The sequence below is a fragment of the Muntiacus reevesi genome, chromosome 3 (genome assembly GCF_963930625.1).
Source record: "Muntiacus reevesi chromosome 3, mMunRee1.1, whole genome shotgun sequence".
In the NCBI taxonomy this organism is placed as follows: domain Eukaryota; kingdom Metazoa; phylum Chordata; class Mammalia; order Artiodactyla; family Cervidae; genus Muntiacus; species Muntiacus reevesi.
In genome coordinates, this window is record NC_089251.1 from 8,909,570 (window position 1) to 8,922,784 (window position 13,215).

At 45.1% G+C, this 13,215-nt stretch overlaps 1 protein-coding gene across 2 annotated transcripts in view; it reads right to left on the reverse strand.

The window, feature by feature from the left end:
• Nucleotides 1-5,615: 5,615 nt before the first annotated feature.
• Nucleotides 5,616-13,215, reverse strand: part of ZBTB43 (zinc finger and BTB domain containing 43) — a 29,994-nt gene continuing 22,394 nt past the window's right edge. For both annotated transcript variants that reach the window (XM_065928433.1, XM_065928434.1), the window contains one exon: nucleotides 5,616-11,090. In XM_065928433.1, coding sequence (XP_065784505.1) covers nucleotides 9,571-11,067 — 1,497 coding nt within the window. In that variant the 5' untranslated portion in view covers nucleotides 11,068-11,090 and the 3' untranslated portion in view covers nucleotides 5,616-9,570. The remainder of the gene's footprint in view (nucleotides 11,091-13,215) is intronic.

Consider the following 13,215-nt stretch of genomic DNA (forward strand, 5'->3'; position numbering starts at 1 on the left):
ATAGAATTCATAATAGTGTTTTGCAATTTTGAATTTTCCTTGATAAACTACTGTCAAGGTGGGAGGGGGCTCTGCAAATCTTTCTAATATTAAAAAAATGATCTTGGGAATTCCCTGATGGTCCAGTGGTTAGGGCTCTGCACTTCGACTGCAGGAGTCACAGGTTCCCTCCCTGGTTGGGGAACTAAGATCCTGCACGCCACGTGGCAGAGCCAAAAAAAGAATAAAGTAAATGTTAAAAAAAAAAAAAAAAATCTTTCTACTTGAAAAGATTGAGAAATTTGCCCCAAGATGTTTCTGAAACCGTTTCTAGCAGAACTGCTTAGCACCTTTTAGACAGAACTCCTGTGTGAGTCACAAGCTCACTGCTGCCCTTTCTACTTTCAGATGGCCAGAAGAGCCGCATGCCACGCTCTCTCAGAGCCGATACACACAAAACAAGCCACCTTCATTGCTTATAACCGGCCCGATTGTCTAGTCCAGATCCTGTGTTTCCCAACTGCAACATCCTACTGCTATTATTAATAATACTTAAAGCTCAGGTCACTACAATCACGTTTTGAGTGTTGTAGAAAAGCAACTTTTGGTCCTTAATCAATTGTCACAAGTTGTAGTATTAGATGAAGCACCAAATAACATGTAACCATCTGTTTTAGACTGTGCCAAAATTCACTGAAAATATGCCCTCTTCTAGAACAAGCTTCTTAGCAGAAGTTAACAACAAAAAATATTCACCACTTCCCTTCACTACAGGGCTGGAGTATTTAATAAGGAGCCTGGCAATTCAGTTTATTCTGCTTCCAAAGCAAGTTGTCAACTGTTTTAAGTTACTCTACTGACATTCTGGTGTGAGCCAGACACTGACTTTTCTCTACCAGAAATCATTTTTTGATAAATCCCATTGCCCCCTTCTGCCTGACTTTACTTAAATAAACAGCATCAAATATTACAGCTCAGTACTTGCTCAGATACAAAATCTTTCACTTGGGTTAGGAAAGAGGATCTATACTTATCTTAAAATTCTTAGCTAACAGGCAATTTCAGCATCACTTAGATGACATTCAGTGGGAAGAGGGACTCTGTAAGATCGTTGGGTATGCATTCTTCCTAAGAAAGGTCTCTGACAAAGCAAAAAGTGCATGGCCGTATCTGGTGGATAAAGATTCAGCAGTGGATTGGCAATTATTATAAAATTTTTAAAATTCAGCAGTATTTGCTGACTGTGGATCAGGACTGTGCCAGCAACGGTCACTCAGGGGCAATTAAGGTATAGTTTCTGTTTCTGAGGAGCTCACTGTCTAGCAGGGTTTGTGTGAAGAATGGATGGTATACGTAAAATTCCAAGATAGTGACAAACGCTACAGCAGAGTTACCTTTAAAATGAAAATGGAATCACTAAGAGTTGGTGGTAATAATTTTCAGGGGCACTCAGGGAAGTCATCACAGGAGTTCTTTTTGCAGAGCCTGGAATGATACAGTGTTCCAGGAGGATGAAATTTAGGAAGTGGGGACGGAAAAGAGAAGGATGAGTGTTCAAGGCAGGGAAAAGCATCCGTCGAAGGACAGAGAAAAGTCCGAGGAGAGCAGCCAGGGCCTAAGTGCAGGTGGACAGTTAAGACCAGACCAGCCAGCTACTGTGACAGCGGGACCCTGGATGGCAAGCTAAGGGGTTAAGATCCTCTGCGGAGGATCATGGGAGGTGACAGGACTGATCTGCTTGGGAGGGGGGAGGGCTTGGAGCAGTCAAGCGAGGAGTGGGGGATGCTGGGAGGGAGTGCCTTGCCCCAGAGGCTGATGGGAACAGGGTGGGCCTGCTTGGGGCCCACCGACCCAGAGATAAGCAGGTGCTGCTGGGGCCAAGACCCGGTCTCCTGGAGATAAGACACTAGAGCAGTGGTCCAGGGGCCAAGATAAGCCCGTGGCCTTTGGAACCCCTCTCTAGACGATTTACATTCAAATTTTAACATCCAGGGCACCAGCAGGCAGGGCGGGGTTTACTCTGGACATGCTGAGCCTGACAGCACACGTGTAGCTTAGTGGAGCCCAGGAGTCGGGCTGGCTGGGTTGGAATGCTGGCTCTGCTGTCAGTGTTCCCCTGCTAGACGGTGACGGCATGAGCACCTGCCTTGCACAGTGGGTGTGAGGGTGAAGGGTCAGTCCAAGAAAAGTGCTTAGAATGGTGCAGAACACAGTAGGCCCACATAAATGTAAACTCTATCAAGGAGCAAGCAATTGGTTGATTGTACAATGTGAAAATAAAGCTGCTCTGATGGCAAGAGGGTGGTGGTGGGTGGGTCATGCTCCTTTTCCTTGCCCTTTTCTTGGAGGAGGCACTGATGTGACTTTTCTACCAGTTTGAAAATCACTGGACTCTCCACTCCTGGGGTTAATTTCTTCATATATTTCCTGAACCTAAGGCATTCAAGCAGGGAGCTACTGATGCCAGGCTTGGAATTGTCCCTGGATGGAATCTGTTTCTCCAAAGAAAGCAAAGTGTGTGAACCCAAGGGACACCCGGTGGGTCACCCAGCACCTAGAGGCACTGGAAGGTTAATCTGTCCTAGGTCCTTGCCACTCTGCGTTAGAAGCCATGCTCGTGCCCTGCAGGGGGCGAGGCACAAGTGTGCAAATCTCAGATGCAGACATCCTTCCTAGCCCGCGAGTAAGGGCTCAGAGAGGGGCTTCTCTGAGGTAGGAAAAAAAAATCGCTGCAGACTAGGAAGCTGTCATCCTTTCTTGCTATCTAAGGTGGCCTGGGAGAAAATTCTGCCTCACCAGCCTCTTAAAAGGAATAAGTGAGCTAATGCAAGTTAGATACTTAGCACATGGTTAAGCCTAAGATGAACCTTCTCCTAGGGCTGTTATTTATAGTCTGCAATCCCAATTCTTCTTACAGCTATTAAAGTAGGTATGGTGTTCAGTGGGTTGAGTGGGTGTTCAGAGTCCAATAAAGATATAGAACTGCATTAAAAAAAAAATCTATCCAAGAAAGATTCTCTGTATCTTCACACTGGGAGTAGACAAAAGATACCTCACACATTAAGACACACTCTATAAATGAGGTTAAAAATTAATCCTTTACAGTCTGGTTCAAAGTCACTGCTGTCATTTTAAAGCCTACAATTTCTACTCAGCAAGATCCTGCAGGAATTCCAGCAGCTGGTAAAGATTTGGCCACCATGAGTCCACCACGTGTGGATTACCTCCACCGAAGTGGAGCATTGTGCAGCTCAGGAGCCTTTCCGAGAACCCTAACAAGTGAGATTTTATCGCAGTGTGGTTGACCCCAAATTAACAAGATAGGAGCAATTCTAGAGGCAGCCTTTCGCTTCTATCCATAAAAGTTAGCTATTACATTAGACAGACCATTTTACTCTGGGGGGTAACAAGTATCTTATTAAGTTATAAATACATTTAATGGCTTTGATACTGTTTTCTTATTTTGAAATATGCAGAAGAAAAAATAGAACTCACAATTTCTAGACTTTAAAAGTCACTATTTTTTTTTAAACATCTACTTACCTACAATATTGCTTATTTTTATAGGGCCCACATACTCCCTTGAAGGACAGCTGTGCCTCTCCTATGATGGCATCAAGCTACTTGCAATGGGACAAGAAAGTGACAGAAGATTATAAAATCAAATGGTTTGGTTTTGATTCAAACTAGTCAAACCAGTTCAGAAAAAGGCCATGAGACTTTTCTCTCCACCTCTGCTCCTGTTCTGGCTTCTCATTAAGTGAGGGGAAAAATACCATTTGTGCGAGCTTTATTTACCACTCATTCATTCTTTTCTTAAGGAGAATGCAAGACAGAGATGGAAGGGTATAGAGCTCTTATCTTTCATGTTCTGTGCTGAGAAAGAAGAAATTTAAGATCGCTTGCCAAACAGTAAATGACTGTTAGTTACATTGAGTTCAACAAGCTTACCTCATTTCCTGTCGCTCACCTTTGAACTGGTCCATTGACAGTGGGCAAATCCTAGAGCTGAACTCCCTCCAGGGCGCCCAGGCATGGAGACTGTTCTCAAGAAGTGCTCTGGTGGCGTGGTGGGAAGCAGTCCCTGAACTGATTATGAGGAAATCTAAATAAACTGCACAGGTGTTATATGCTCCGTCTGGATAACACCCCTCACATCCCACCCTTCTGTTCCCAAATACAAATGAGCCACTTCATCCTTTTCTTTTCCCCTGATAAGAAATGGGGCCTGCCTCTTCACCCCACAGAGGTCTCTGCCCCTGTGGGAACCATGTGGGAAAATCTACTTTCTAGGTGGACTGGACTGGGGGTAACCAGGGGCGTCGGCAGGGTACCCAGGAAGGGCAAGAGTAGGGGTCAGCAGGGTCACCATGCTGCAGGCCCTGAACCCTTGGCCCTTGGTCAAAATGGACAGCCTCGCCTAAAAAAAAAAGAAAAAAGAAAAAACAAGAAGGCTAGAAATGGTTCTTTTGGACTTCCTCCCGTACAGAGAATGGCTAAGCTAGCTGAGGCAATCTGTAGCTGGCTTCAAAATCAGCAGTGGGGAGGGTGGGGGGAAAACCTCACAACAAACAGTGGTAACAGAAGGTTTGTGTGGGAAGATGGTTAAGTTTGGTCTAAAACAAGCAGTGTCTCTGGTAATGAGCTGTTGTTAGGAAATACGTGTGGCCCTCAGCGCCTGCGGCACTTTTAAAGAGCACTGTTGCTGCTTCTGGTGGGTTTTCCTGGGGGTGGGGGAGCCGGGGAGGGGAAAGTGAGGTGAAGCAGAGACCTGACTAAAGAGCATGGCGGCATTACAGAGACTGGAAAAAAACCACCTTCCCAGGGCTGTAGCCCCAAGTCGTGCCCCTGAACCTCAGCTCTGCCGGGGAAGCTGCGGTGCCACCTCCGGTAAGACTCGCCTCCTGTGAATCACAGCAGGCTCACATGTTGAGGCGAGTGCACCCAAGGCATCGGCTGGGGTGCGGGCCCGGAACACAGGCGTAACTCAGCTGGGAGACTGAGGGGCGCTTCATAAGGGACTATTTACAAAGGGTGTGGGCAGGCTCCAGAACTCCTACGGGGACACTTCAGTCTCTGAGGGCCAGGAAAACCGGGAGTCAGGACTGGGTCTCGGCTTGAAAGCACAAGATGAGGGTGTAGTCACCAGACGCTGAAGTTGCCCGACAGGAGCTGCGGCAGAGGCAGCCCGCCCAGCTGCTGTCGAGCCACGCCTGGCGGAAAGGAGCCGGGGGCACTGAATGCCCTGACTTCTCTCTCCTCCCACCCGCCACGCTCCTCCCAGCGTGTCTCCAGTAGACCCGGACCAGAAGCCGGGACAGGTCCACAGGGTGAGCCTCCAAAGCGAAGCCCAGGGTGGGGAGGGGATCTGGAGGAGCAAAGAGAATAACCAGGCCACCCAAACACCTGATGGGGCTAGAGGGGCCAGGGGGCTAAACGAGATAATCTTCATAAATGCCTGATACGGCAAATGATCAATTCACTACCCATCTGAGCAGGTTAGCTGGCATTTACTTATCAAAAGGCCACAATATAACTTTTATTCTCAGATGGCAAAGGCCAGAATGAAAACAAAGACTTGTCGTCAAATATCCAGAGTGAAAAACAGAACTTTTACAAAGTTGACAGATAACATTTATTAAAACATGTCATACAAAAGGGCATGGTCTCTTCTATAAGAAGAAAATATTAAACAGTAACATTCAATTAAGTAAAACCATGCTGTACACTGAAGACAGCAGTATATAAAGACAAAACTATTCAACTTTTGCAACACAGGCATAACATTTCACAAAATATCAATAAGATATGCACCTAATGATACTCTGTTTATTGTCAAATGGTTTTGTGGTCTAAGAGTCACCTGACTTGCATAAATAATTTTCTAGAAGAAACATTGGGAGCCTCATAAAAGGAAAGAAGGCAGCAGCAATTGACATTATGACACAGGCTTCAAGCAAAACTAAAAAAAAAAAAAAAGTCACATTTGCAAAATGTGTTCCAGCATCTTCCCATAGGGCACTATCAGTAGAAATCTGAAATAAGAAACATGTACCTTTAAACACATAAGTTAGCAAAGACAAAAATCCAAACACCCTGGTTTCACTGAACAAAGAGAGTCACAAGAAAGCAACCTAAATCACAAAATTAGTGTGGCACAGAAGGGCTGGAGGGGTGGGGTCCATGTTGCTTGGTTTTCAGCATTCCTAAATTATCCAGAGACCTTATGAAAGCAAATCCCTGAAGTTCGTGTGATGGCGTCCTCTCTACCCACCCCTGGCCTCCCGCCCTGGGGGGGGGGGAGTACAGCAAATCCCCCCTCCCCAGGGAAAGCCAGTGTTGCTGCTTCTGCTCAGCCCCAACTTCATGTCCGCAGCAGCCTCAGAAGGCGTGTGCTTCCGTGGGAAGACGCCGCTGAGACTAAGCAGCTCTCCCAGTCAGTCAGTCGGAAGTCAGCACAGGGTCAGTTCAGTTCGGCAAATGCCCATTAGAGCGGAGGAGACCCTTTCGGGCAGACTCTGAGACCAACGGCCAAGAGAAGGGGCTGGAGGGTAGCCCGCAACAGCCGAGGAAAGGTTACGGCAATCTGTTCTCAGACGGTCAGACCTACTTAACCAGGTGGATCACTGTAATGTGTGGATCTAAAATGAAAGGCACGGCATCAGCATGAATATTAAAGACCACTGGTGGTGCCTGCAAGCCCTTTCCCACTGGGACTGGAGAGAAACCACAGTTAAGACTCAAAGTAAGGGACAAACACCTTGGCTGTGGGCCACTGACGAGATCCCTGAAAGACGGTTTGGAAACGTTACCCACTGCTCTCCAAACTCAACGGGAAGGAGAAAGATTTTCTAAAGCTGTACTGAGGGTAAGGACAGACTATCTGTCCAACCCAGGGTGGGTAGGAGGGGAAAAAAATAGTAGTAATACAGTATGATCTCTTAAGCCTAAAAGCAAAGTTTATAAAGATTCACTTTCAATATCCAAACTAAGGCAATCCCCTTGCCCTGGCTCTCTGGACATGGCCAGCATTTCAGATGCCCAATCATCTCACAGGGTCTGGTTGACTGATCAGCAACTCTAACTTTTACAAAAACCCCACTATCATAAAAAGCTTCAAATGGCAGGTGTGAGTAACTTATATTTTATATTCTGCATTTAGTAGCAGATGTACACATAAGGATTTCAATAGAAGATCTGCTTCTCTTCATAACACATGAAGTACCAGTACAACCAACAGCTTCCACAACTACCACCAGAGAGCTGCCCACTAGTCCTGCCCTCCTCCTCATTACTCACGACGGCTGCCGTGCTGATCTCAACCTAACTGAAGGACCATGAGATTTTTCCAAAATATTTTTATTTTACCTCTCAAGACTCTTCTTCCCAAGTGTTCCAACACTCATTTGAGTACAATCTTTAATAGAAACCAGCACATCAAACCTTCCAAACAGGGAAAAATGGTATGCTGATACTATTAGAGAGGGTGACTGGCTTTTGGCTGAACAAAATTATTTCACTGCCTTAGTACTGAAATTAGTAGAAATAATACAACAATTTTTCCTCACATACAGTGGCTGGGATCATACCTAAAACCTAATGCTTCTAACATGAGAAAAAGAGAAGCAACTGAGCTTGCCTGTAAGTCACCTCTACACACTCTGTCAGGTACACAGAGAAATGACTGTTAACTGGTGAAGTTTCAACACTAAGAGAAGAGGGTATTAACGTGGTAAACAACCAAGAGGTAATATCTAGTTTCTATGTTAAAAAAATCAATATATATATATATATATTTATAATAAAGTTTTAAATACAAAGTGCTTTTTATATATCGAGAATGATACAGTGTTAATGAATAGATCCCTGTTTTGTAACCTTGATTACAACCTTTAACTGGTACGTAAATCTTTCCCCTTTCCATACAACTAAATGCCTTGACGGTAGGAGTCTGAGGATCAGAGGCCATTGCCAGCAAAGTCTCTCATTTCAGAGCAAAGCCCAACTTTTATTTCTTTTTATTTATTTATTTTTTAAAGTCCAACTTTTAAAACAAAAACTTCACTCCAAATCCAAGAAAAGTTATTTTTGTTTTCAGGAAAAAAAGTTTCCACTAAGAAATAATAAACCAGGAAGTTTACGGAAAAGTTAACATAACAGTAGCACCCTGTCCCAACCCTGGTGACAACTTCAGGTATGTTACAGTCTAAAACATCCTGAACAAGCTTCTTTTTTAATCCCAGACTTCTGACTGATCCCCAGAAATGGTCTCAGAATAGCTACTTTTCTTGTTTTTTTTTTTTTGGTAGGTATAGCTATACGGACTTGTAAATTTATGCAGCTTTATCTATTAAATGAGAGCAGGAATTTGCAGACAACTTTCTAAAATTAGGACTCTTTCTTTCCCTCTTTTAAAACACATTCCGGCACTCCTAAAGAGCTGGGAGGACCAGCTCAACGTACCCCTCTGTGAGTATCTCTCCTACCAGTGTATTTTCAAAACTCCCCTTTTCTTGAGCAATTGGTTTCCCCTGTCCCCACCAAGCATAACCTGACACTCAAAATTCTGCTCCTCGGCGGCTCTCATTCTGACAGTTGGAGTGTCGCTGTAGCACTCTATCGGCTCCTGAAGTTCACAGGTAACTCTCAGTTGTGGCTTCCAGCTCCTTCCCAGTAACTGGTCATTGACTGACCATTTCAGGAAGCACCATAATCTAAGACAGAGTGAATGGGCTAGAACAGCCAATGGTACCGTGGTCAGAGTCAAAGCAGGCTAGAAGTCTACTAGCCAGAGCAGATTCCACTGTGTGGATGCTACAATTAAACAAACAGGATTTGGAACAGCAAACCAGTTAGAAATACCTATCTCTGGCACCCTAGAGAATTACAATTAGAAACAACTGTTCAAACTAAATGTTAGTACTAAAATATAAAACTCTGACTTATCAAGAGTCTGAAACACTTTGTGACAGTGGCATCTTACAGAGATCAGAGCTTGTACCATGAGTTACTTTTTTTTCTTACTTAGAATGTCACCCTCTTAATATCTCCATAGTTTTGGTTACAATACTCTTTAGAAAGAACAAAACCAGATAAGAGAGCTCTGTTAATCAACTTAGTATCCTAGGAATCACATTATTTGTAGCTATTACATAAGTAGCATTTCATTCAGTGAAGCAGCTACCAAAACAAACCCACATTACCTAAGTATCTATAGAAAGAGCAAAATAAAATTCCAATATGACCTTGTAATAATGACTGATCAAAAACCGCTGCCACCTGAAACTGAACTGGGGGGATCGGAGTCCAATTCCAAGTGCAGGGATCTCTACCCCCTAGTCCACCAGCTTCATTCACAAGAGGCCTGAAGGTTCACCTTGCCAGGTGTGAGGTGGGCGAACTTATCCCCTTTACCCACTCCAGGCCGGGAGCATACAAATTTGAAGAATCAGACTTTTTAATTGGCCTACTTAGAACTGGTCTTGCAGAAATATCTTCCTTTTTTTTAAGCTTCTCTCATAATAGCAAGTAGCACGCATCATCTGTGCCCAGATTTGCATAATTACCACAGTTTATTTTTGTGCCTGCCACTCAAGTCGTATTCTGCTCAGCCTTTGCAGCTTCGTAGGACTTGGTACAAGCCTCAGTCATATTCTGCTCAGCCTTTGCAGCTTCGAAGGACTTGGTACAAGCTTCAGTTGTATTCTGCTCAGCCTTTGCAGCTTCATAGGACTTGGTACAAGAAGTCACATGCCTGTGGAAACTGTCCCTCCACATGAATCTCTTTGCACAGATATTACACTCATATGGCTTTATGCCTGTGTGAATTTTCATGTGACCCACGAGATGATGCTTCATTTTGAATTTCTTACCGCAGACCCCACAGCCGTAAGGCCGGAGCCCGAGGTGCATGCTCATGTGCCGATCTCTCTGACTCTTGTGAGTGAAGCTCTTGCCGCACTGACAAAGATACAGCTTGTCGGTGGCCGAGAATCCTAGGTGGGGAGCCTCCTCTTTAATCCCTGTCACCATCTCAATATTCTCACTGTAGCCTGACGCTAGGGCTGCCTCCTGTTTGTGCCAGATGAGATTCCCATCTGACCGCTCTCCAGAAAACTCTTCCATGGAGGAGCCATAGAAATCCACCTGCTCATCATAATTGCTTTCATCAGCCTGTTCGTCAAACTCTGCTTCCACTTTTTTTTCCCCAATGTGAAAGTCTTCCTCTACCCCCGAGGGCTGGACTGAGTACTCTGTCTGCATGGTGTTGATGGACTCTGTGACCTGGTGTTCATCGTAGGGTGCGTGCACATCCATGCCCTCGCACGCCTGCTCAAAGCGCTCGGGCTTCACGTGGATCCAGCGCTTGTGAGCCATTATGCTGGGCTTGCTATACATGGGCCGGGTGTAGTGGAACTCGGCACTGTCGCTGGCCCCCTCCTCCCCGTCCTGGCTCGCCATCTCCGTGCTCAGCCGGTCGTGCTCTGTGGACGAGTTACTGGGAAGGTATTCGTGCTCGGTGAGCTGAGATGACAGCTCGTCTTTGGTGCTCTCCTCTTCGTTCTCTCCATCCCTCAGTTCCTGGGTTTTGGGGAAATCCGTGTGGCCCCCAGAGCCCAGCTCAAAGCTCTCTACCAGGCCATTGTAATTGCTGCTGCTTGGAGACTGGTGGTCACTGCCATGATTTAGCTTCTGACAAAGGACTGTAGGGTTTCCTTCTAAAACCTCAGTGCATTTGTCGACCACATGCCACATCTGGAGGAAGCTCGCTGCTGTTAAGTAACTGACAATTTCTGGAGCAGGCATTACTAGACGTCCCGTATAACTTGACAGGAGAATGTTCTCAAACACTCTGGGATTCATCACATCAGGCAAAACAATCCTCCTGCTATTTTTCAGGAGTACCTGGTCACAAAAGTAGGGGGAACTGGCAGCAAGAACAGCTTTGTGTGCTCGGAAAATGTGGCCTTGGACAACAATGGACACATCACATAATTGTCCCTGCTGGCGCTGCTGGTTCAGTTTTTGCAGAATGGTGCTGGAAAAATCAGGAAATTCTACTCGAAAAGAGTTTGTTCCAGGCTCCATTTCATCACAAATCTTGTTTGGTGCTAAAAGAGAAAGAAAAATTAGTACTAATTCCAGCCCAAACAGAAACTTACAGATCACTAAGAAAACTAAGGTTCCATAGTTTCAAAAAACCCCCTGGCCTGTGGGGACGGTGGGTGGAGTCTTGATCCCCCAGAGCGAGGCTTGCAGGTGTTGAGTGTGCCAAAAGCAAGAACCTCCCACCATTACTTATGGTATTAACTCTTGACATTGCTTGTGTCTGAGAGAAAACAGAATCCAGAGATATTTGTAAACTATATAAATCGCAAGTGAAACAAAACAAATATTTCTAGTCAGAACAAATACAATACCTGTTCCTGACAGCATTTTTAAGAGGCCTCAGATTCAATTCACACAAGCAAGAATTGTGGAAAGACGGGGTGTCAGTTGCTCAGTCGTCTCAGACTCTGCAATCCCATGGACTGCAGCCCGTCAGGCTCCTCTGTCCATGGGATTTCCCAGGCAAGAATACTGGAGTGGGTTGCCATTTTCTTCTCCAGGGGATCTTCCTGACCCAGGGATCAAAGCCGGGTCTCCCGCATTGCAGGCAGATTCTTAAAGCACACGTAAAGTCCCTTAGGCAGAAATGATCTCAGTAACTGCAAGGAACTGAAAGAAGACCATTGTACTAGAATTCAGGGAGGGGACAAGGGGCTGAAGAGGTGTGATCAGTTCAGTCAGGCCTTTGATTCTTTAGCACCATAGGGGCTAACTCACTGAGGTCCCAAACAACATGGGTTGCTCTAGCTGCTGTCAGGATTCTAGCCCCTTAAGAGCTTCTGATAATGTTAAACAGAACAAAATGGCAAGGCAAGGTATTCTTTCTCTCTGGTAATCTCCAAGTTGTTTTAAAAGCTATATAACAAAGAGTACAGTAAACACTGTCCCTGTTACTGAGTGAACTCAACCTGAAAATAGTTATAAGAGAGAAGAAGGGATTGCTTGTTGCATTATCATAAATATATTTTGTGGGGTGAGTCAAGCTTTACAGACAATTCACAACAAGAGTGATCAATGACATGAACTCTGCTAGAGATGCTGCTCAGGCTCTGCAATTCCAGAGAAAATTAAAACAAACCAGAAAACCCAACAGATTTATCTGTTTAATTTGTATTTATTTAGCTGCACCAGGTCTCAGTTGCGGCAGGCTGGCTCTCCAGATGCAGCCTGCAAACTCTCAGCTGTAACATGTGGGATCTAGTTCCCTCAGTTCAGTTCAGTTCAGTTCAGTCGCTCAGTTGTGTCGGACTCTTTGCAACCCCATGAATCGCAGCACGCCAGGCCTCCCTGTCCATCACCAACTCCCGGAATTCACCCAAATTCATGTCCATCGAGTCAGTGAGGCCATCCAGCCATTTCATCCTCTGTCGTCCCCTCCTCCTCCTGCCCCCAATCCCTCCCAGCATCAGGGTCTTTTCCAATGAGTCAACTCTTTGCATGAGGTGGCCAAAGTATTGGAATTTCAGCTTCAGCATCAGTCCTTCCAATGAACACCCAGGACTGATCTCCTTTAGGATGGACTGGTTGGATCTCCTTGCAGTCCAAGGGACTCTCAAGAGTCTTCTCCAACACCACAGTTCAAAAGCATCAATTCTTTGACGCTCAGCTTTCTTCACAGTCCAACTCTCACATCCATACATGACCACTGGAAAAACCATAGCCTTGACTAGATGGACCTTTGTTGGCAAAGTACTGTCTCTGCTTTTTAATATGCTATCTAGGTTGGTCATATCTTTCCTTCCAAGGACTAAGTGTCTTTTAATTTCATGGCTGCAATCCCAGGGATCAAATTCAGGCCCTCCTCACTGGGAGCCTGGAGTCTTAGCCACTGGACCACCAGGGGAGTCCCTCAACAGATTTATTGGTGCTATTTGTCACTTGGGTCTGATACCATATCTAAACATTGCTAAATAGCAGATTTTCTAAGTACCAGAAAAAAGAAGCAGATTAACCCAACAAAGGTTGAAAGTTACTTTTCAGAGACATGGAGAAATGCTAAGAGAAGAAACTACCAAAGTTTTTTGAGTAATTACTATACACCAGGGACCATACAGCTGGAACTCCAATACTTTGGCCACCTGATGCAAAGAACTGACTCATTGGAAAAGACCCTGATGTTGTGAAAGA